We start from the raw sequence: 22,925 nt of genomic DNA on the forward strand, positions 1-22,925 counted from the left end.
CTGCTATAGACACCCCTCTGCTATAGGCACCCCTCTGCTATAGGCACCCCTCTATGTCAGGACCAACCTTTCCTGAAAACTAGTGGTGGACCCAATACCAGCCTCAAGTACTCATACTTGTACTCATAATAACACCCCAATACTTGAAACTGATAAATTTGCATAGCAATGTCATTCCCTCCTCCACTAGCACAACAAACTGAGGACAAAAGTAAACAAAATCCATAGTTTAGAGATATTTAAATTAAGACAAGTGATCCTAAGACAGCAGACTGTTTGTTGTGTTCTTAATGTTTCTAAACTCATTGTGTAATGTTTAAGTACTCACTCATTAACTCCTCTGTATCAGTACTCAGTATCAGCAAGTACCCAAACTGAAGTACTAGTACTTGCGCTTGGTCTGAAAAAACACAACTAGTATTGAGACACCCTGACTGAAAACACCCCCCCCCCCCCATCAATTATGCATGCAAACACTGTCTTCAGTGAAAAATTCTGACACCCCAAATCAGTAAATCTCTGTCTACCACAGGTAAGATACTGACTACTATTAATAACTCAACAGAACCCCTCTTCAGACAAAACCAACCCATGTCTTTATTGAGAAAGCTTCATTCTGTTCAGCCTTTTAGCGTTATGAGCCTTGAGTTCAGTTAGACCGATGATTACCTTGTTGTCACAGAGCAGAGGGCAGTCGTAGCCCTAACTATGAAACCAGCCGTCGATTCTTGTCACACACACCAACACCGTTTGTTTTAAAGGGTCATCTGAAAACACTTCTACTCATTGGTAGGATTTAGTTTCACCACCGTTGCTTCCGTTTGTGTTTTGTCCTTAATCTTTTTGTTTGCGTTTAGACGAACACAGTGCCAGTTATGTTCAGCGCTGTCCTCCGCTCTGTTTGATTTATCAGAGTCAGAGTTTCTTTATTGTCATTCGCACCTCATGTGGTACATGTGGTGGAGCGAAATTATGTACACAGGGTCCCAGTTACATCCCACAATAAAATGTAAAAGAAAAACAGTAATAACATCTAAGATATGAACTAAGAAAAACATCAACTAAATATACACTAAGCACTCATAACATAAAACATTGAACATCACCACAAACATGAACATGAGTCTGTGAGCAGATGTGCACGCATGAACACATCAACATTGAAACAGATCAGCAGCAACATGAAACAGATCAGCAGCAACATGATGTGGTTTTTCACAGTGATTATTCTAGTTAAAGATTCATGAGTCTAACAGCCTCAGGGTAGAAGCTGTTCCTCAGTCTAGTGGTTCTACACTTAATGCTCCTTAACCTCCTTCCTGAGGGGAGTGGGGCAAAAAGTGTGTGTGCTGGGTGGGTGGGGTCCTTCATGATGCAGGTGGCCCTCTTCCTGCATCTGGAGGTGTAGATGTCTGTGATGGTGGGGAGACTGATTCCAACAGATTTCTGTGCAGCCTTCACCACTCTCTGCAAAGCTTTTCTTTCTGCAGCTGTGCAGCCTCCATGCCACACATTGATGCTCGAGCACAGGATGCTCTCCACTGCACACCTGTAGAAGGAGGTGAGGACTGAGCTTCCCAGACCAGCTCGCCTCAGCCGTCTGAGGAAGTAGTCTCTGATGAGCTTTCTTGATCAGGCTGGTGGTGTTGTTGCTCCAGCTGAGGTTGTCATTCATGTGTACACCCAAGTACTTGTAGCTGGAGACCACTTCCACCGCAGATCCTCTTATGTTCAGGGGGGTGTAGGTGTTTTTGTTCCTTCTGAAGTCCACAATCATCTCCTTTGTCTTCTTCACGTTGATGTGAAGGTTATTCTCTTTGCACCAGCTCTCCAGGTGTTCCACCTCTTGCCTGTAGCTGGACTCATCATTGTTTGTGATGCATCCCACCACCGCTGTATCATCTGCAAACTTTACAATGTGACAGCCTGGATGGGTAGCTGCACAATCATATGTGAGCAGAGTAAACAGGAGGGGGTTCAACACACATCCCTGAGGAGAGCCAGTGCTGAGGGTTATGGTGGAGGAGGAGAGGTTGTGGATCCTCACTAACTGTGGTCTGTTTGTTAAAAAGTCTAGTACCCAGTTGCAGATGGAGGGGCTTAGTCCTAGTTTGGATAGTTTGTCCATCAGGGTTTGGGGGGATCATGGTGTTGAAGGCGGATGTGAAGTCCACAAAGAGCATACGGACGTAAGAGTTTTTCTGCTCCAGGTGGTTGAGCGCAGTGTGGACCACAGAGGAGATTGCATCCTCTGTTGATCGGTTCTCACGGTATGCGTACTGATGAGGGTCCTCGTTGATGTTGATGGTTGTTTTGATGTGAGTCATGACCAGTTTTTCGAAGCATTTAGCGACTATCGGGTTGAGGGCCACTGGCCGATAGTCATTCAGACCAGTCACTGTAGAGCTTTTTGGGACTGGGATGATGGTGGCAGTCTTCAGGCAGGTGGGAACTGTCTCCAGGGTAAGTGAGGTGTTAAAGATGTCTGCCAGCACCTCACAGAGCTGATCAGCACATTCCTTCAACACTTTTCCGGGGATGTTGTCTGGGCCAGTTGCTTTGTGCGGATTAATCCTCCTGAAGGTACTCCTTACTTCTGCTGAGGTCACGCTGAGATGCTCTTCATCCGGTGGCAAGGTGAGTCTGGTGCTGGGTGGTCTGTTCGGGTCTTCAAAGCGTGCATAGAACTTGTTGAGGGCATCAGGCAGAGATGGGTATTTGGGGCATTGTTCACTCCTTCCTTTATAATCTGTTATGCACTTAATGCCCCTCCACATGCTCCGAGGGTCTTGTGAGATGAATTGACCCTCGATCCTCTTTGCATATGTGGCCTTATCTCAGTGAGTTCAGACTCAGTGCGGATGCCGACCCAAAGACAGCCGTGCAGATGGGATTGGAGCTGCTGCTGGCCCGGGTGCAGTGTTATCACCTCCTGGATCTACTGGTGGAGGATCAGCTGGGCCCACAAGTAAGATCTAGACGAGTCTGATGTCATATACAGTAAAATGACACAAAAATGTCACAATGTTTCAATTTATTTCCTGCACAGTCACACAAATGTGACTTATGATGGAATATATAATATTGCAGGAATGGTTGGAAGCTCTCCGTAGAAAAGAGCAGCCTGCGAAATGGATGGACCACACAGAAAAGAAAACCACATCAGAAGAAAAAGACAATGAGAAGAGGAGGGATAAAGAAGAGGTAGGATGGAGGGATGGCTTGTCAGCCCGTACACATTGAGTCTAAATAAGATAACTCCAGTTTTGTTTCATTTCTCCAGGTTTCTGTGGATTTGGAGAGCAGGGCTGCATCAAAGCCCCAGCCGAAGCCTCGACGCTACCACCTCAACCTCAACAATGATGACCAGTCTGTTATGGAGCTGCAGGAGACGTATTCAGACCTGTCCTTCAGGGGTCGTCCTCTGGTGTCAGAGCAGCTTCCCAGGGTGCATGGTGCCGCGAGCAGCAGAAAGGTAGCTGCAGTTTCAAAAACAGACAGCATTAAGGGGAGTAAAGCTGCTGCTCCGACACTCCTCAGTCGAGACGATTTAAGTAAAGCAGATAAACCTGTCGATGCCAGCAGTACAACAAGTGAGTCAACCGATGAAAACAACGAAAGGACCACGGCTCCATCAAACACCAGTACCTCTGATGAAAATAGAGTCCACGAGCTCAGTGGTCCTCAAGCTATTTCCCTTTACATCACCCAGAGAACTGGACCCAAAGAACCCAGGCTGAAGTATGAGAAGACCTCCTCCACTGAGGAGTTCCCTGCCAGGACTCAACCACAGTTCGGTAACGATCACACACATGCACTTAGTTTTAGTCACCTGTAACAATATTTCCTGCTCATTTCCACAGTGCGCAATTCTGACCTCAAACTTCATAATAAAATCGTTGATTAAAGTTCATATACAGCCTCGAGTCGTTTTGGATTTGATCCAAGCTTGGCTCACCTGGATAGGTGGTTTTACTGTATACAGTAGTCCCTCGCGACTTTGCAGTTTGTTTATTGTGGACTCGCTGTATTTTGGTTTTTCAAAATAAGATTGGACATGACACACAATTGGCTGATTGATGGATGAGCCGCACGATCGGCATGGACTTTTTATTTAAAATTAATTATTTTCAATTACTTAGCACCTGCTGCTTGTGCAGTCCACACTGCAGGATAAGCGTTCTGCTGCAGCTGATCAGCTGTTCTCCCTACAGAGTTGAGAAGTGGGCGTGGCCAAGAGCACGTGCAGGTGGCAAAGAGCAGTGGAGGCAGGGAGCTGAAATCATGACATTCTGTGCTCTTTTAGAACATTTAGAGCAGGGCTATTAAACAAAACTGCTCAGGGGGGCGAACATCCAGCAATTAAAATCATAAACCAAAGTTTACAATGATCTGTTACCTTTTAAATTTATTTTATTGCATCGAATCATAAATGTGATGAACAGAACCCAAACCCAGAACCAAAAAACAAACAAACAAAAACCCCATAAATCCAGGTATAAAATCCAACATTTTTCAGTCGGGTCATCTGGACAGTTTCTTTTTTTGTGCTGAAACATTTCGTCTTCGATCCGGAAGGCTTCATCAGTCAAGGAAACACACAACAAAACTGATTCTTCCTCCAACATACTTTCTGAAAACACTGTAAATTAAACCGTCCGGAGGACCTGACTTAACTTTGTTGGACTGTAAATGTTTTTTGTTTTCTTACAGAGGGAGAAAATATGAGAGTGGCCAAACAACAAGAGTTTCAGTCCTTAAGCTCTGTTGAAGAGGAGCAGGAGCTGAGAGAACTGTCGGAGAAGATGGGCCATCTGTGTGTCCGAGAAAACAAAGTGGACGTAAAGAGAACCAAAGAAAACCCAAAGGGAGAGGAGAGGGAGGAACAAAGACAAAGGGAAAGAAAAAACTTTGAGAGAGGTGCAGTGAAGCCAAACGTCAGGTTGCAAGAGATGGAGGGCGGTGAAGTCTTCAGTCATGAGCCCAGTAGATACACAGAGTCCTCTCAGCCTGACTGGAAACTGAGACGTGAGCAGAAACGGGTCTCGGCACCAACTGAGAGTTCAGCCAACTGTCCGAGCTATAAAGGTCCAGAGAGGGATCCAACAGGCCAGCCGGAGGAGAAACAAGTAACACTTTGTTAAATGCTCTGATGGACAGCAGAGCAACTCAATAAAAACCATCCTGTGTTTTTATGCCAAAGTTTTGATAAAATCATTTCTCAGGGATTTAAAATGTGCCGTAATACTAGTTTCTGTTCCAACATGAGCAATTATTTTACTAACGCTACTGTTTTACTTAGTGTTTATAAACCATTCTTTTTGTTTCATTTTTAACAAATCTGGTGTAAACTGTGAACATCCAGACCTGTCGGAGCAGACCGAGCTCTTTGGATTAAAGAACTTTTTATTGTGAATCTGTGAAATGTGCAGAATCAAAACGTTGTCTGTAAAATGTAACGGTTTACACTGAAATCTGCTCACTTAATGAATCATCGGGTGTTGTGCACAAAAAGTTGCATCCATGTTTTCTCAGGGATTTGCTCTAAATCACTTTAAATATATTTTAATAAGTCACTGTTGATGTTTCCCTGTGTCTGAGTTCATCATTGTAAGGTGGATACGTTGCCTTCTCAGGACAAGATATGTTTGATTCAGGTATTTTAGCTCCTTTAAACTTTTTCCATGCTCCGTGTGTGTGAATATAGTGATTTTTCTTTTAACCTTGATTCGATCGTATTGATCTGCACTCCACCACATACTATGGTTCTGAAGGTGTTTATGGGACTTCAAGCTTGTTTTAGTGCATATAATGTAAACAATGTATAATAAATCAGTCTCTTTGCTGTTTTCAAAAGTTTTTATTAAAATAGTTTTTAACCAACGCTGACATTCAGAGGAATGCTTCACTTTGAGTTTAGTTTTGTTTGAAGTTAAACTGTAGGTCAGAATACAGAAAATCTTTAAGATGAAAACAATATTTAAGTCAGAACAGCTGGAAATTATCTTTTATGAAGCCCTAATAAAATCATATATATACACAAGCTGCACTGAGGGATGAGGGCATCAAGTTACTGTAAGAATCTTGTCCCGGTGCTGCTCATACTGGTGCAGCATCCTCTGGAGGTCGCCATCAGCAGGAATCACCTGGAAACAAGTATTTTTCTCTTTTTAACTTTTTTAAATCACAGACACTGGTTTCTCCATATCGAGGTCATTCAAGGAGAAGAAAGATGATAATTCTTCATTGACACAAAAATGCACTCCCAATATGCCGGAGCATCAGCTTTCTGTATGACCTTGACACTGAAGGTCAAAGATCTGCTCACATGACTGAACTCACCAGAACAGGAGCAGGAACAGGAGCGGAGGAACACCTGATGAGCCAGTCTTCATACAGCTCATGTGTGGACTCCAGATACTCCTGATGTGCACACACACACACCTGAGGTTTGAAACGACCAACCAAATGTAAGTGGTCATTTTACTGCTCAGTGAAATCAGTCCATCTGTCTAAATCCTGACGGACACCAGTGGATCGGACAGTTCCAGTGTTTTTGATGGCTCACCAGTGGAATGACTCTTTCCTCCTCTCTGCATCTTTGCTTCAACCTCTCATGGCACGTCTGAGGAGAAGTCTGTAGGTAAACTATGGCCAGTGAGAAAGTTAGAGAGCGCCCGTCAGAAACTACAGAGCAGGAGGTTTTATTGGTGCTGTAGGTATGAGAAGTTTTTATTTTATTTTTTAGAAAAACTTAAAAAAATAAAATAATGTCACATGGTTATTTAGCTGCGACCACCTGAGCTGAAGGAGAACAAATACCAAATGGTGAAGCACTCCTGGTTCATTCAACATGTCCGCACACCCAATTCTTTGAGTTTTAATGTTTGTTCTTTCTATTCTTTGCGTAAGAGACAAAATGTCTGTTGTGTTGTTTATGGTGGCACAGGTGTTCACATCATGAGGGGCGTGGTCACACATTACTTATTGATCTGGGTAATGGCATCAGGTGCTGGGTTAGTAGGGTGTTTTGTTAACTTTTCTGTTGACGTCACCCTTTAGAACGTCACTTTATTGATCAGTATCTTTTTCAGTCATACCAACATGTAAATTAATACAGGTGCTGTTTGCTGGATGGCTAAAGTCATCGTGTTAGTTTTAATAAATACACAAAACACAAGTTGGCATGGCACACTCAGCATGGATCATTGAAGACGCCTCCCTTCCTTCCTCTTTTACCTGCTTCTTCGTTTTTGGTCGTAGGTCACTGTGCGAGAGGCGGGGACACCCTGGACAGGTCTCCAGTCCATCACAGGGACACATAGAGACAAACAACCATTCACTCTCTCACTCACACCTAGAGACAATTTAGAGTTAACAATCAGTCTAACATGCATGTTCTTGGTCTGTGGGAGGAAACTGGAGTACCTGGAGAAAACGAGCATGCACGGAGAGAACATGCAAACTCCACCCAGAAAGGCCCCGGGCCAGGATTAGAACCGGTGTCCTTCTTGCTGAGAGGCAGCAGCTCTACCAGCTGACCCACTGTGCCAATTCTTCTTTGTATTCCTTATTTTAATATTTTCTTTTCTTCCTGATTATCTTAAAATGTTTCTTTTATTTTAAGTAAATGTGTATTTTTTTTTACATGAATTCAGATTTTGTAAAATGCTCACAAGATGTTTTATATTTGTTTCAGTGTGAGGTGTGAATATACTTTCTAAAAATAATTATTGTTTAAGAGTAAAGCACAAGTTTAGTCCCTGTCATCCATAGAATAAAGTTTATGTTTAAAACAAATGGAGGTATAACGACAGGTCTAAAGTTAACTCTATGAACAAATATTTACAAGAAGCACCTCTCTTCTGTTTGTCTTCATGAAATTTCAACCTTTCTTTATTTTTTACAAATAAAAACTCTTTTCCACAGGTACACAAACAATTTGGGTGAAACGTTTGATACATTTTGTGTTCCTACCAATCAGGTCGACCGGGAGGGAGATGTTCGTTGTGATCCAGTCAAACCACTCGCTCAGAACAGCGAAGTCCACCTCTGGCATTTTTCCACTGAGGGGAGGGAAAGAAATTAGAATTCATCAGTCAAAATGAGAAGTTACGATTTTAACACTTTCAAATCAAAAGACATTAAAACAAAACTTTAAACATTGTGAAGTGAGGTTCTGTGAAGTTATGATAATATAGTGTATTACCTGTTGTACATAACTTTTTCAAAAACTTAAATTTGGAGAAAACGTGTTTGATTCTGTCAGGAGTGATGAGCTAATGGCTAGTCACAGCAGGGCCAAGACTCATGTGGATTGTCTGAATATTTTTACACATACTGAACTATAGTAACTCCCTAAAAACACTCTGAGTACTATGGAATGGTTTAATTTCAATATGGCTGCCACAGCTACCTTGGCAAACACAAAATAGGCTAAGTCAGGGAAAACCTTTGATTGTTCTAAAAACACTACTTTAACATGCTTGTTATAAAAGCTTTTTGTTTTCCTTTGAAAACTCTTTGTTAACAAGACAAACCAGTTTAATTCTCCACTGGAAGATCAAACAGGATGACATCCAGCTTGAATCAAAACATCCAATTTCATTATCAACTTTTAGGTTTCTGATTTGCTTCACTTAATTTTATTGTATCAAGCTTTTAAAGTGCCTGTGATGTCACAATTCTGCAAATAAAATTAATGTATTTTTGGAAGAATAACATTAATAACGTATTGCGAAAAATAAAAAATAAAAAAAGGTCATGCCGCTGAGTGCAGTGCAGTAACAGGAAGTGACAACAGAGGGGAACACAGCACGTGTACCGAGCATCACTACAATGGCTAAGAACGCAGACCGAGAATAATCTGATGTTCTTTACATCATTTTGAGTCACAATCTGAGACAGAAAAGTCAGAATTCAAATTAAATTGATGTGACGTTCACGGTAAGATGGCTCCGCCCACATGGAAATGTAACCCAGGGTGAGCTAACCTCAGACAAACAAAGATAGCTGAAATGGTGGAGGTAGTGAAGGTCACGGCTTTACCTGAGACATTTAGTGAGGCATTCTGCCTTATCAGCCAACATTAAGGCAAAAGGCTCCAGTATAATGCCGTGTACGTCCATTCACGCGTACGTACGCGTGTACTGTACGTAGAGGGTTCAGACTTCATACTCCAGCGTACACCCCGAGCAGCTGCAGAGCAGCTTCACAGACAAAGGACGTTTACCTTCGGGACAAATTGAGGTCGCCGATTGGTCATTTACTGACACGCCTACTGGATTGATTGACAGGTCGAAAAAAGAAAAAAAGCGAGCGCTAGCAGTCTCCGCCGCAGCGATGTTCTGTGTAGTTAATAAAAAGATCTAAAAAAAAAATTAAAAAACAGGGAGCGCTGGCTCTACAGCCCACACATCAGACCAGCCCACCAGGAAATCTCCAGACCCTCCTGCAGCCACGCTGGACCTGAGTTTAATTCGCTCGTGACAAATTCCTCCATTTCTCACCATTTCAGTCATGGCATCAACGGAAGAGGAAGAGATCACTGTCTCTTGGCAAAAAAACAAAAGAAAACGCCAGATCAGGGATGAAGAAGGGGAATTTAATACATTGGTGTCGCATACAAAACAGTCCGTCGCTGGGCAGTTTATTGTGCGACACTGCGTACGCGTATGCGGTCGTAAAAATTTGAGCTTTGCACGGACATGTCCTGGGGGGTACGTTCGTACCTCCGCGTACGTACGTGCGTACCTCTGCGTATGGACGTACGCGGCAGTATACTAGGGGCTCAAATCACATTTTATTGTAGCATGAAGGTTTCTGAGTGATTAGAGAATATTTTAATTCTCATATGCATTAAATTAAGAGCTTAATGAAGATGAAACATAATTTATGTAAGTTTAGCTCAGATTGTATTTCATGTTTTCATGTCTGAAATCCTAAAGTCTGTTAAAACACAGCTACTGATACCTTTGAAAGAGATTCTCCACAAAGATGTACTTGGCACTGAAGATGGACCTCTCCATCATCATGACAGGAGCAGACTGAAACCAAAGTTACTGTTAGCAATGTTATAACATTGTGCTAACAGTATGCTAACAGTGTGAAAACATTGTGCTAACAGTGTGCTAACGGTGTGCTAACAGTATGCTAACATTATGCTTAGTGTGCTAACAGTGTGCTAACAGTGTGCTAACAGTATGCTAACAGTGTGCTAACAGTATGCTAACAGTGTGCTAACAGTATGCTAACATTATGCTTAGTGTGCTAACAGTGTACTTACAGTGGATGACAGGTGTAGATCCAACATGGTGAGCTGAACGTAAGTCTGCAGCGTGATCCCCCAGCGCTGAGGGTCCTGGTACATCAGGGCCTGCAGAGACAGCAAGAAGACCTCAGAAAGGTTTAACAGTTTTAAATGTTATACGGTGCTTCGGGGTTTTTAGTCTTTCAGAGATTTATGTGAAAGCAGATGAAAAATAATTCCTCTAAAAAGCCCCAATCTTCTTTTCATTGTTTCCTTACAACAAGGAATTTTTATGGATTTTTTATTTTAATTTAAATAATGGACTTACACAAAATATTACAAAATGATCAAGTAGAAAGAGATAAAAACTATTTTAAAATTCCATTTATCCATTAATTCCACTGGATTCAGGTCTTGGGGGCAGCAGTTTGAGCAGGGAGGTCCAGACATCTCTTTCCACAGCCACATCTTTCAGATCTTCCAAGAAGTCTCCAAGACGTTCTCAGGCCAACTGAGAGGTCAGCTGAGAGACACAGACTCACCTCCAGCATGTCCTGGGTCTCCTCTCAGTCGGATATCTCCAGACCCCCCCCCCCCCCCCCCCCCCGGGGGGTGTCCAGGGGGCATCCTTACTATGTTAGATGCCTGAGCCTCCTCTCAATGTGGAGGAGCTCTCAAGAGTTTTAAATAATTATATAAAAAAAAAACTGTAAAACTGAAATGTGCATTTGTATTCCACCCCAAAAAATTTATTACTGTATACATATTCACTGTTTACATATCCACCATCACAGACATCTACACCTCCAGATGCAGGAAGAGGGCCACCTGCATCATGAAGGACCCCACTCACCCAGCACATACACTTTTTGCCCCACACCCCTCAGGAAGGAGGTTGAGGAGCATTAAGTGTAGAACCACTAGACTGAGGAACAGCTTCTACCCTGAGGCTGTTAAGACTCATGAATCTCTAACCAGAATAATCACTGTGAAAAATCACATCATGTTGCTGCTGATCTATTTCATGTTTCTGCTGATCTGTTTCATGTTTCTGCTGATCTGTGTCATGTTGCTGCTGATCTGTTTCACGTTTTTGCTGATCTGTTTCATGTTTCTGCTGATCTGTTTCAATATTGCTGCTGATCTGTTTCATGTTGCTGCTATCTGTTTCATGTTTCTGCTGATCTGTGTCATGTTGCTGCTGATCTGTTTCAAGTTTCTGCTGATCTGTGTCATGTTGCTGCTGATCTGTGTAATGTTGCTGCTGATCTGTGTCATGTTGCTGCTGATCTGTTTCATGTTGCTGCTGATTTGTTTCAATGTTACTGATCTGTTTCAATGTTGCTGCTGATCGGTTTCATGTTTCTGCTGATCAGTTTCAATGTTGCTGCTGATCAGTTTCATGTTTCTGCTGATCTGTTTCAATGTTGCTGCTGATCTGTTTCATGTTGCTGCTGATCGGTTTCAATGTTGCCTCTGATCAGTTTCATGTTTCTGCTGATATGTTTCAATGTTGCTGATGATCTGTTTCAATGTTGCTGCTGATCGGTTTCATGTTTCTGCTGATCTGTTTCAATGTTGCTGCTGATCGGTTTCATGGTGCTGCTATCTGTGTCATGTTGCTGCTGATCTGTTTCATGTTTCTGCTGATCTGTGTCATGTTGCTGCTGATCTGTGTCATGTTGCTGCTGATCTGTTTCATGTTGCTGGTGATTTGTTTCAATGTTGCTAATCTGTTTCAATGTTGCTAATCTGTTTCAATGTTGCTGCTGATCTGTTTCATGTTTCTGTTGATCTGTTTCAATGTTGCTGCTGATCACTTTCATGTTTCTGCTGATCTGTTTCATGTTGCTGCTGATCTGTTTCATGTTGCTGCTGATTTGTTTCAATGTTGCTAATCTGTTTCAATGTTGCTGCTGATCACTTTCATGTTCCTGCTGATCTGTTTCAATGTTGCTGCTGATCGGTTTCATGTTTCTGCTGATCTGTTTCAATGTTGCTGCTGATCAGTTTCATGTTTCTGCTGATCTGTTTCAATGTTGCTGCTGATCGGTTTCAATGTTGCTGCTGATCGGTTTCATGTTTCTGCTGATCGGTTTCATGTTTCTGCTGATCTGTGTCATGTTGCTGCTGATCTGTTTCATGTTTCTGCTGATCTGTGTCATGTTGCTGCTGATCTGTTTCATGTTTCTGCTGATCTGTCATGTTGCTGCTGATCTGTTTCATGTTGCTGCTGATCTGTTTCATGTTGCTGTGTTCATGCGTGCTCATCTGCTCACACAGACTCATGTTAGCGCTGCTGTTCGGTGTAATGTGTTTATTGTTTTTATGCTAGTAGTGCTTAGCATATTTATAGCTGATGTTTTTCTTAGTTCATATCTTAGATTTTATTACCGTTTTTATTTTACATTTTATTGTTGGATGTAACTGGGACCCTGTGTACATAATTTTGCTCCACCACATGTACCACATGTGGTGAAATGACAATAAAGAATCTCTGAATATTTTATTTTAGAAGTCACAAACCCAGGACAGAAATTAAGGATTGCTTTATAAAATTTGATATCAGTGAAAATGTTCGAGCCCAGTTGTGTAAATTACCAGAGGGTTGTATCCGCGAACGTTCCTCCATTTAGAAATCGGTTCTGTAATGACCTGAAACAAAGAGAAGACAGAGGAATCGATGAACATTTTCCATGTTATGTTGTTTGACAGAATATTTTTGAACATCTGTAGCATCACAACCATGGTTTCACATCACATCTATGTGTGGAATATGGACTTTTCTAAAATCCTCATGGCTCATTCTTTAATTAATAATAATTAATAACCTTAGAAGAGGAAGTTTAACTTTTCAGCTGACCCTGACTAACAGGTTTATTTCCTCATCTCAAATATAGGTTATGGTATCTCTTTAGCCAGTGTCAGAGTAACAGCCTGTAAGAGTGTATTCACAAAGAAGCCAACTTTGCTTGAGCTACCTCTATGTTGCTCGTCCTGCTGAAGTATTCCAGACACGTCGTCTTTCCACTGGCAATATTCCCCTCAATGCAGATCTGAAAACAACGACAAAAGAAAACAGTGAAGCAGGTCTGTCAGCAGAAATGAAGAAAACCAACGTCATCTTAAAGTTCTGAAGTAGAATGGGAAACTTAAGGTAGTTAATTTGATTATCATTAAAAGACTAAAAGACTTGTAATTATGTGCTAAATTAATAAATAAGATTAAATCTCAAACAAAAGAGGCTCACCACAGTTTTCTTGTTGTCTCTGTTCCGCATCAACTTTTCTTAAAAAAAAAAAAAAAAAAAAAAAAAATGAGACAATATTTCAGAAAAACTCCTCTGCTGGAAACTTATGAGAAGTGAGGAAACAAAATAGAGCGTCGGAAATGAATAAAGGTCTTTTCTCGTCAAGCTTTTTCATGACGGAGACAAAATAATGACAGAGTACTGCTGCAGCAAGGTGAAGGAGGAAACCTGAGTTGTTTTCCAGGAGGGTAAATGAAAGACTTCTTTCATCTGACAGTATACTGCCATGGGTCACATCTGTACAGATGTTCCCTGCATCTTTAATCATATCAGCCACGTAGACTAGATGTGGCAGACGTACTGTTTAAACACTGATGATGAAATGAAGGTGAAAGGGTGATTGTGTTTTTGCTCATGTCTGCGTCGTGTTAGCAAAACATCTCATAAACCACAGGACTATTTCAAATGAAACACTCAAAAATCATTTTACGTAAGTTTACAACCAATTAATATTTGGAGTCAGCATGACTGATACTATCTGACCATTATTCTCAAGGTTCTGTCATTCATTACGCCTCACACCAAGGATTTGAAACACCCCCTTCAAAAAAATATACAACATTAAAACATGTGACTCAATCAGGAACGATTGGCTATGAATGTACTCCATGTTCAGTTTAGACAAAAATTACACACAAAAATAACCTGCAAAAGAAAACCCCACATACACACAAATGATGGGTTATTGAAAGAGAAGAGAAACCCCATCATCCCTGTTGGAGCTCTGCAGCTGACACGTACTTCACAGTGGAAACATTCAAAGTTTAGACAGCTCAGAAAGTTTGACTACATGACTGAACGAACACTTTAATACCTTTAACTGTTTTTAAACTATCACAGTATAAAGTTGAAGATTTTCAGAGAATTTACTACAGAATGTTAAACTAACAGCGGGAAGATGTCACCCTAACGTTTTAATTATTTATTTAATTATTTATTTATTTAATTACCAGTATACAACATTTTTGCAAACTCTTCTTATTCCTGCAGTCTTTACACCCATTTTACAGTATATACATTTAAATGGGCATATTTGTATCTTCTTTCACGCAGTCTCTCACTGCTTTAGGACTTGTTTTTTTCTAAAATACCCTCAGAGTGCAGCAGCACACATCCAAGCTCGTCACTGACTTCCATTGTATTTTCTAGATTTCTACATAAATATGACATAAAACATCATCAGATTTCCACACAAGTCCTAAAAGTAGATAAAGTAGACCACTGGTACATTTTCATCTTTAAATCTCTTCTTGGTTTGCTGCCTTCATACATCTCCTCCTATATGTCTCTGCGTGAGTGCAGCTACAGCGTGCGCTCTCAGGACATTATTACCTGCAGTGTTCCCTCAATGAGGACTGAACTAGACAAAAGGATCTTCTCCTACTCCGCTCCTGTTTCCTGGAATATCTTGCAAAAAGATCTGAAGCTCTCGACCTTGACCTCTAAGTGACTTCAAACATCTGTTAAGTTCTTGGCAAGAACCAATGCAGACATGTTCCTGTTTTTAGTTTTCTACATCGCCTTAGAATCTAGCTGTTTGTTTTTTTTTCGCTACTTTTTTCCTTTTGACTGTCCTTATGGTTGCCATTTTATTTTAATTTGTAAAAAAAATAAATCTGTATGCCTCTTTTATAATTGTCTATTGTTGTTGTCCACTGACGTCATCACTTTGTTGAAATCAGGTCTCTCTTGTAAATGAGTCCCCATGGCTCAATGGGATTAACCTGTTTAAATAAAGGTTGAATAAAAAAAATTAAAAAAACAGTTAAACAATTGAGACAAAAATATTATACTTAGTCATTTATTTACTGAGGAAAATGATCCAATATTACATATTTGTGAGTGGTAAAAGTATGTGAACCTATAGGATTAGCAGTTAATTTGAAGGTGAAATTAGAGTCATGTGTTTTCAAAATGGATGATGATCAGGTGAGAGTGGGCACCCTGCTTGATTTAAAGAACTGAGATCTATCAAAGTCTGCTCTTCATGCAACAATTCCTTCATAAGCAATATATGGATACATTTTTATTATTTACAGATGGATCAAAAGATCCAGAATCAGAACATACTGGAGCAGCAGTTTATATTCCATATCAAAATATAGGAATGAAGAAAAGAACAACAGATAATTTATCAGTAAATACAGTGCCTTGTGAAAGTATTCGGCCCCTTGAACTTTTCAATCTTTTGCCACATTCCAGGCTTCAAACATAAAGATATAAAATTTTAATTTTTTGTGAAGAATCAACAAGTGGGACACAATTGTGAAGTGGAATGAAATTTATTGGATGTGTCAAACTTTACCAAATAAAAAACTGAAAAGTGGGGCGTGCAATATTATTCGGCCCCCTTGCGTTAATACTTTGTAGCTCCGCCTCTTGCTGCAGTTCCAGCTGCAAGTCTCTTGGGGTATGTCTCGATCAGTTTTGCACAAGGAGAGATTAAAATTCTGCCCATTCTTTCTGCAAAACAACTCGAGCTCAGTGAGGTTGGATGGAGAGCGTTTGTGAACAGCAGTCTTCAGCTCTTTCCACAGATTCTCGATTGGATTCAGGTCTGGACTTTGACTTGGCCATTCCAACACCTGGATACGTTTATTTGTGAACCATTCCATTGTAGATTTGGCTTTATGTTTTGGATCATTGTCTTGTTGGAAGATGAATCTGTCCCAGTCTCAGGTCTCTTGCAGATTCAAACAGGTTTTCTTCCAGAATGGTCCTGTATTTGGCCCCATCCATCTTCCCATCAATTCTAACCATCTTCCCTGTTCCTGCTGATGAAAAGCAGGCCCAAACCACGATGCTGCCACCACCATGTTTGACAGTGGGGATGGTGTGTTCAGGGTGATGAGCTGTGTTGCTTTTACGCCAAACATATCGTTTTGCATTGTGGCCAAACAGTTGGATTTTGGTTTCATGTGACCAGAGCACCTTCTTCCACATGTTTGGTGTGCCTCCCAGGTGCTTGTTGCAAACTTTAAACAACACTTTTTATGGATATCTTTGAGAAATGGCTTTCTTCTTGCCACTCTTCCATAAAGGCCAGATTTGTGCAGTGTACGACTGATTGTTGTCCTATGGATAGACTCTCCCACCTCAGCTGTAGATCTCTGCAGTTCATCCAGAGTGATCATGGGCCTCTTGGCTGCATCTCTGATCAGTCTTCTCCTTGTTCGAGATGAAAGTTTAGAGGGACGGCCGGGTCTTGGTAGATTTGCAGTGGTCTGATACTCCTTCCATTTCAATATGATTGCTTGCACAGTGCTCCTTGGGATGTTTAAAGCTTGGGAAATCTTTTTGTATCCAAATCCGGCTTTAAACTTCTCCACAACAGTATCTCGGACCTGCCTGGTGTGTTCCTTGGTCTTCATGATGCTCTCTGCGCTTTGAACAGAACCCTGAGACTATCACAGAGCAGGTGCATTTATATGGAGACTTGATTACACACAGGTGGATTCTATTTATCATCATCAGTCATTTGGGACAACATTGGATCATTCATAGATCCTCACTGAACTTCTGGATGAGTTTGCTGCACTGAAAGTAAAGGGGCCCAATAATATTGCACGCCCCACTTTTCAGTTTTTTATTTGTTAAAAAAGTTTGACACATCCAATAAATTTCATTCCACTTCACGATTGTGTCCCACTTGTTGTTGATTCTTCACAAAAAAATAAAGTTTTATATCTTTATGTTTGAAGCCAGAAATGTGGCACTCCAAGAGCAAGGAGTGGAATAATCGGTCAGGTCACAATCACAAATGACCCCAGGGTAACTTCTCTCTCACATTGACTAATGTTAATGTTCATGAGTCCAACATCAGGAGAACATTGAACAAAAATGGTGTTCATGGCAGGGTTGAAGGAGAAAGACACTGCTCTCCAAAAAGAACATTGCTGCTCGTCTGCAATTTGATAAAGATCACGTGGACAAGCCAGAAGACTGTTGGAAGAATGTTTTATGGACGGATGACCTCCGGTTCTCCCTGGATTGTTGGGAGTTTTTATTTCTTCTCTTCCTTTTTGGATCAAGGCTCTGGGGCTGGATGCTTGGGTATGTGCCGGCTTGCCCTGCTGGCTGCTTGCTGGGGCCCGGGTGCCTTGGCTCTGTCGGGCCTCTGTCAGGGGTGGTATGACCTAGGGGCTTGGGTCTCTGTGGCCATGGCCAGATCTGCTCTGGTGTAGAGGGTTGCCGGCAAGACCTGTGGACTCGTCGCTGCAGCCTCCTTGGGCTTCTGCATTGCAGCTGCTGGGGGCCACCCAGGGCTCTCCTCTGCTTCTCTTGGTGGGGGTATGTCCCTGTTGGGGGACTCCCGGGGGCTCCGTGCTGGGGTCTTTGGCTCCGGTCTTCCCTGTGTCATCATTATGTCCTGTTGGGATGGGTCTGTGTTTCCCCACACCCACTATTCAACATTCTTATGGAGAAACCTTATAGTGACAAGTATGCACACACACAAAATACACACACAGGTGTTAGAGTCAGGTGTTTATCAGATACACACTCAGTTGGGTTGTGGTGGCCACTAAATACATCTTAAGTTTCATTACCATGTACTGTATAAAATACTTTCCAATTATGCTATAACTGTCATTATACACTGCCTGGCCAAACAAAAGTCACCTGGATTTAACTAAGCAAATAGGTATGAGCCTCCTATTGGATAATTACTGCATGGGTGATTATCTTTCAGCTGGTAACAAGTTATTTAACCTCAACTGGTGCAATGAGTTTTTTCTCATTTCTTAAACAAACATGTCAAAGACACATCACGTGGTCGTGGAAAAGATGTCAGTCTGTTTGAGAAGGGTCAAATCATTGGCATCAAACAGAGAAAACTTCTAAGGAGAAACTACTAAAATTGGGTTAAGATCTGTCCAACACATTATTAAAAACTAGAAGGATAGTGGGGACCCATCGTCTTCAAGGAAGAAATGTGGCTGGAAAAAAAATTGTTTTTATTATAGTCTGCTTGTATTTATTGTTCTGTTGTGTATCTGCACTGTGTGTTGTTGTTTTTTTGCACGTTATGTTCTGTGTTGCACTGTGATCCTGAGGAACACAATTTCATTTCAATATGTACTTGTACTTAGCTGAAACGACAAGAAAACCTCTGACTCTGTGAACATCCAGAGTTGATGTTCTGTCCGGAGGAATGGGCTACAGTTCCTCAGAGCTGGTGAGCAGGACTGATCAACAGTTACCAGAAACATTTGGTTACAGATATATCAGGAGCAAAGGTTCACATACTTTAACCACTCACAAATATGTAATATTGGATCGTTCAATTTCATATAGGCTTCGCCCTTTAAGGCTGTCGCTGATGGGTTTATCCCGATATGCGAAGCATTGCACTGAAAAATTTAGTCCACGCCCACATGCTGTGTGGGCCTCACCCGGTCCGTATAAATTACATTAAGAGCCGGAAATCGGCTCCCATTTTTTCTTCAGCAAGCTAATAGCACTGTCAGAAGAACGAAGAAGGAAAGTTGTATAGATGACCAACCTTTGTTAAGAATGCTTGGCCCGGCACGTCGACCTCCGGTCGTCCGGTGAGCTCTCCTCCCCGAGGAGAAGCTGACGAGCAGTCTTGTTTCAAGGTAAGCGCCGAGGAATATTTCTGAGTGACAGGTCGCTACACGCGGGACAACGCCATCTTATAATTTTCCTCTTATCGCCGACCCTCGGAGCGAATCGGATGGTTCCTCCGGGACAGGCAGTGCTCAGCTGCAGCCCCCCGCTGCTCATTCCCTCCTGGAGAGCATAGTGTCGGTGGAAGGGGGCTGAGCGAATGCTCACCTCATCCCATCTCGTTTCGCATCGGCGATCACACTGCTACCGGCCGACGGCGCCCTCTGGGGTTGCCCGGCGTAACCCAGGAGGCGGCTGACATGAAGGGACCTTTTTTTACGTCCCACGCCTTTTCCCGCCAGTTCGGATGATCTGGCGGGAAGGTTGTTTTTTCTAGGTTCCATTCCAGCTCACCGTCTTGATCCATCTGGCCCCGTTTTCCCAACAGGACGTCCTACGGGCGAGGCCACAGCCGGTTTTCCTGGTAGATTGGGGGGGGGGGGTGTCTCCACAGTCCGCACCCATCTCCAGAGCAGGGGTTCACCGAGCGGAAAGTCCCTTAGTGCCCCCTGGAACTGAGCCTGACGGAGGCTTCATAGGAATAAGATGTCCAGGTGGACCAGCGTCCTGTGCCTCCGGTTAGCGTAACCCAGACGGTGACACCGCTCTCCAACTGAGCTCACCAGCATGCATTCCAGACGGCCACAGCGAACAACACGTTACGCTGTTGGCGTACACGTTCAGAGGCGGGAAGAGACGGTGGGCCCTCTGACATTCGGCTCGCTCCGCTCTCGTAATGGCTGTTCGCTAACGACGCTATCGGCCCCTGCAGTACGCTCCGTCCGCAGGGCAGCTGACGTCATACCCAACCAGTGCGCCTCTTTTGCTTTCTGCCGCCCCGCATCGCAGCCAGAGAACGAGGTCCCAGAGGTTCTCCTGGCTCATCACTCCACCTTCCTCTCAGGAGAGCTGCAGAAGCTTTTGTTGAAAGGCCTTTTCATCAGAGAGAGATCATTTCAAGATGCTCCACGGCTGCACAACGCCTCCCCAGCCCTGCTACGCCAGCCCCTCCCGTCAGACATCCTCGGCATCCGGAAGTTCAATTTTTCCCGGACTACGCCAACAGGGGGCCCTCTAGGACAACAAACAGAGCTCAAGGGAAGATAACCAGGTGTCGGTTTGCTGGAGGTGTGTTGATGACACGATGTGAAATAAACATCATTTTATGATGAAGTGTCTTTTAGCCAGGCTGTCAGCACGGATGATCTGACAAGCGGCCCCATCACACACACTCATCACGAATGAGCCTTTTAAGGTTATTTCATTCACTGCCAGCGGTGCCAACACGCGCTCGAGCAGCTTTCACCTATAAGGCGCTGCGTTATGAAAGCGCGCACGCAGCTCTCAGCGCCCGCTGTTCATGTCAACGTTAACGTGAGACCGCGGTATGAGCCCAGTAACGTATCTCGCTCTCGGCAGAAGCGACACGCGTTTTCATTGCAGTGGTGTCAAATGTGCGCTCCCGCGGCGTCAACAGTTTCACAAGCCTCACAGCGGCTCCACTCCTTCATCCTCGAAGGAGGTTTTCTGAATTAATACTGCAGCTCGTGGAATCACTCAAAAGCTCACGTGATTCGCAGCCAAGAATGAATGTGTTTCTGCAGACCGAGCCCAGTGGTAACCTCGCCCCACCGATGCTGCGCGCTGCTTCCTGACCGCACCAGCGTCAAACGCGCGCTCCCGCGGCAATCCTGGCTTAAGGCGTCGCATGAATGAGGGCGCGCACACACACGACTCTTCAGGGCACGTCGGCTCCTACGTGCACCCGCTCCCCGAGCGCTTACACGGAGCAGCTGCACACAATGTGAGCACAACATAGATGAGCTGCGTCCCGCAGCATCAGCAAACGCACAAACGATTTGCATGCTCGGGGGCGCGCGTGTTTTCTTTCTCCTTCAGCGCGCACCAGCTCACATCAGCATGCATGTGAGTTCACAGCATCAACGCGTGCCCACTTGATAACTTTATAACGAGTAGCAATGAGCGCGCGCTCCAGACGGATAGGCAAACCATTTTCATCCGGGGATTCACGCTGCAGTACAGCTCAAACCCCGGTGCGGAGGAACTCTAATGACGTTTTCTGTCATTTCTAGAACATATCTCGTCCCCTCTCACAGAAGCTCAGGAAATTCTGATTTAAATGTAATTTTCCAGAGTCTCAGAAGGAGAGGAAAACGCAGGGTTCCTCTCTCGTCACTCCTTGGTCCCAACGAACCGGAAAGATGAGATTTATTCTAGATTTGTCAATTTTGAACTGTGAGAAACAACATTCCATTAATGTGCCGAGCCGCTCTGCAGCCGCCGCACAGAGCAGGGAGGAGAATTCTGCTTTATCTGGACATCTGCTGCTGCTGAGCAGTTTGTACAGACAGGTGGCAGCAGTGCAACTCACGTGAACCGGTTGAGTGATATCAGCTGTTTCCGTCAGCAGACCTATGTAGTGGACTAGGCCTGGTGTCAAAACTGACCAGATGGACAGAAACTGTCATTTCATTGATTTGAATCCAGAAATACAGTTTGACCCATCCTGAGACTTTCTTTCTTGAATTAATCAAGTGGAAAAAGACAATTCTCTATGATCATTACTATTTTACAAATGTTTGGATAATCAAATTGTGTTAGTTCAAACAATGTTTACATGTTGAAGTGAACTACTCATTTTTTGTGAAACAGTAAATAATGATCCTTAATCCTCATTCAAAGAAGAAATCAGGTTAATATGCATTTCTTGATTTTTCTGTCTTCAATGAGCAAAGTTGTAAGTGTGTGTTCAAGCTTCGATCAACTAGAAAGTTTACTGAAAAGAAATGTCATGTTTAACTTTTACAGCGAGATACAGGAGAGGTGGCTCCACGAAGTCTGGTTTTGCCATGATATCTTTCTGTCTGTTCTTAAACAATTTGAATCTTTTCCTTGACTTTTAATAACACCTTACATCACAAACCACACCTCTGCTTTGGTCCATCCACCAATCAAAAAGCTCTCAAATGAACCGGAAGTGACCCTTCATAAAAAGGTTGGCACTTCCTAGTTCAAAAAGAAGAGTTCAGAGAAGAGTTCCAGAAGAGTTCAGAGAAGAGTTCAGAGAAGAGTTCCAGAAGAGTTCTGGTAGAGAGTTCAGCTCAGTCTTGAAGCTGCTGTAAGCTCAGTCTTGAAGATGGAGCAGCAGTTCAAGTAGAGCAGCAGAGTTCAAGAGTTTTGGAATCCAGAGTGCAGAGAGTTTGGGAGTTCGTGAATGCAAACGCAGGCATTCATGGATGCTGCTAAACCAAACAAGCTGAACCAGAGACGATTTTGGGAATTATAACTTCTGTTTGGATAACCTCGCACGGCTCTCGAGGTATTTGGCTGTTCTCACTGAGACGCTGAACAGTGGTTGGAAGTGAGACTCCACGCCGGAACTGATCTATCTTCAGAAAAGGTAAAAGTCGACCTTCACCAAAAGTGTACTGTTTGGGACAAGCTGATTTCCGAAGGAGCGTGCACGTTCTGGTTAAAACAGATAAGTTCCCTCACACATCTCTCTGTAAGATAAATCTCAATTTTCCATCTTTAAACTCTCCTTTCTGCTAGAAAATTAATCCAGATATTTTCATTAATGTCTGTGGTGAAGCAACGGAAAATCATGGCCGTATGGTTTCCTGGTTGTAAAGCTGATTAATTATGTTGTTGTTTTCATATTCTGCCAAATTAATGTAAATGTGTGATGTGTTAAACTTGATTCTGTTAATAAATGAC

The 22,925-nt window shown here is 42.9% G+C and overlaps 2 protein-coding genes across 2 annotated transcripts in view; one reads left to right on the forward strand and one right to left on the reverse strand.

Moving 5' to 3' along the window:
• The first annotated feature begins 2,872 nt into the window (after positions 1-2,872).
• On the forward strand, positions 2,873-5,144 carry LOC119407636. The gene is made up of 4 exons (XM_037674458.1): positions 2,873-2,968; positions 3,091-3,204; positions 3,284-3,797; positions 4,714-5,144. Exons 1-4 carry the CDS (start codon positions 2,888-2,890, stop codon positions 5,142-5,144), a joined length of 1,140 nt encoding a protein of 379 aa, XP_037530386.1. The 5' UTR covers positions 2,873-2,887.
• An 839-nt stretch (positions 5,145-5,983) lies between these two features.
• tk2 (thymidine kinase 2) overlaps positions 5,984-22,925 on the reverse strand; it is a 26,065-nt gene continuing 9,123 nt past the window's right edge. The window contains exons 2-10 of the mRNA XM_037688183.1: positions 13,500-13,537; positions 13,231-13,305; positions 12,851-12,904; positions 10,286-10,375; positions 9,973-10,046; positions 7,978-8,066; positions 6,569-6,648; positions 6,343-6,423; positions 5,984-6,146 (exon numbers count right to left, since the gene is read on the reverse strand). Of these exons, the coding sequence (XP_037544111.1) occupies positions 6,066-6,146; positions 6,343-6,423; positions 6,569-6,648; positions 7,978-8,066; positions 9,973-10,046; positions 10,286-10,375; positions 12,851-12,904; positions 13,231-13,305; positions 13,500-13,537 (662 nt within the window). The 3' untranslated portion in view covers positions 5,984-6,065. The remainder of the gene's footprint in view (positions 6,147-6,342; positions 6,424-6,568; positions 6,649-7,977; positions 8,067-9,972; positions 10,047-10,285; positions 10,376-12,850; positions 12,905-13,230; positions 13,306-13,499; positions 13,538-22,925) is intronic.

The sequence above is a fragment of the Nematolebias whitei genome, chromosome 1 (genome assembly GCF_014905685.2).
Source record: "Nematolebias whitei isolate Nwh7 chromosome 1, NemWhi1, whole genome shotgun sequence".
NCBI classification, from domain to species: Eukaryota; Metazoa; Chordata; class Actinopteri; order Cyprinodontiformes; family Rivulidae; genus Nematolebias; species Nematolebias whitei.

Coding starts and splice junctions, on each gene's coding strand:
- LOC119407636 (XM_037674458.1), top strand. CDS start 2,888: ATGGGATTGGAGCTGCTGCTGGCCCGGGTGCAGTGTTATCACCTCCTG. Junction 2,969..3,090: donor AGGATCAGCTGGGCCCACAA/GTAAGATCTAGA, acceptor ATAATATTGCAG/GAATGGTTGGAAGCTCTCCG. Junction 3,798..4,713: donor CAGGACTCAACCACAGTTCG/GTAACGATCACA, acceptor GTTTTCTTACAG/AGGGAGAAAATATGAGAGTG.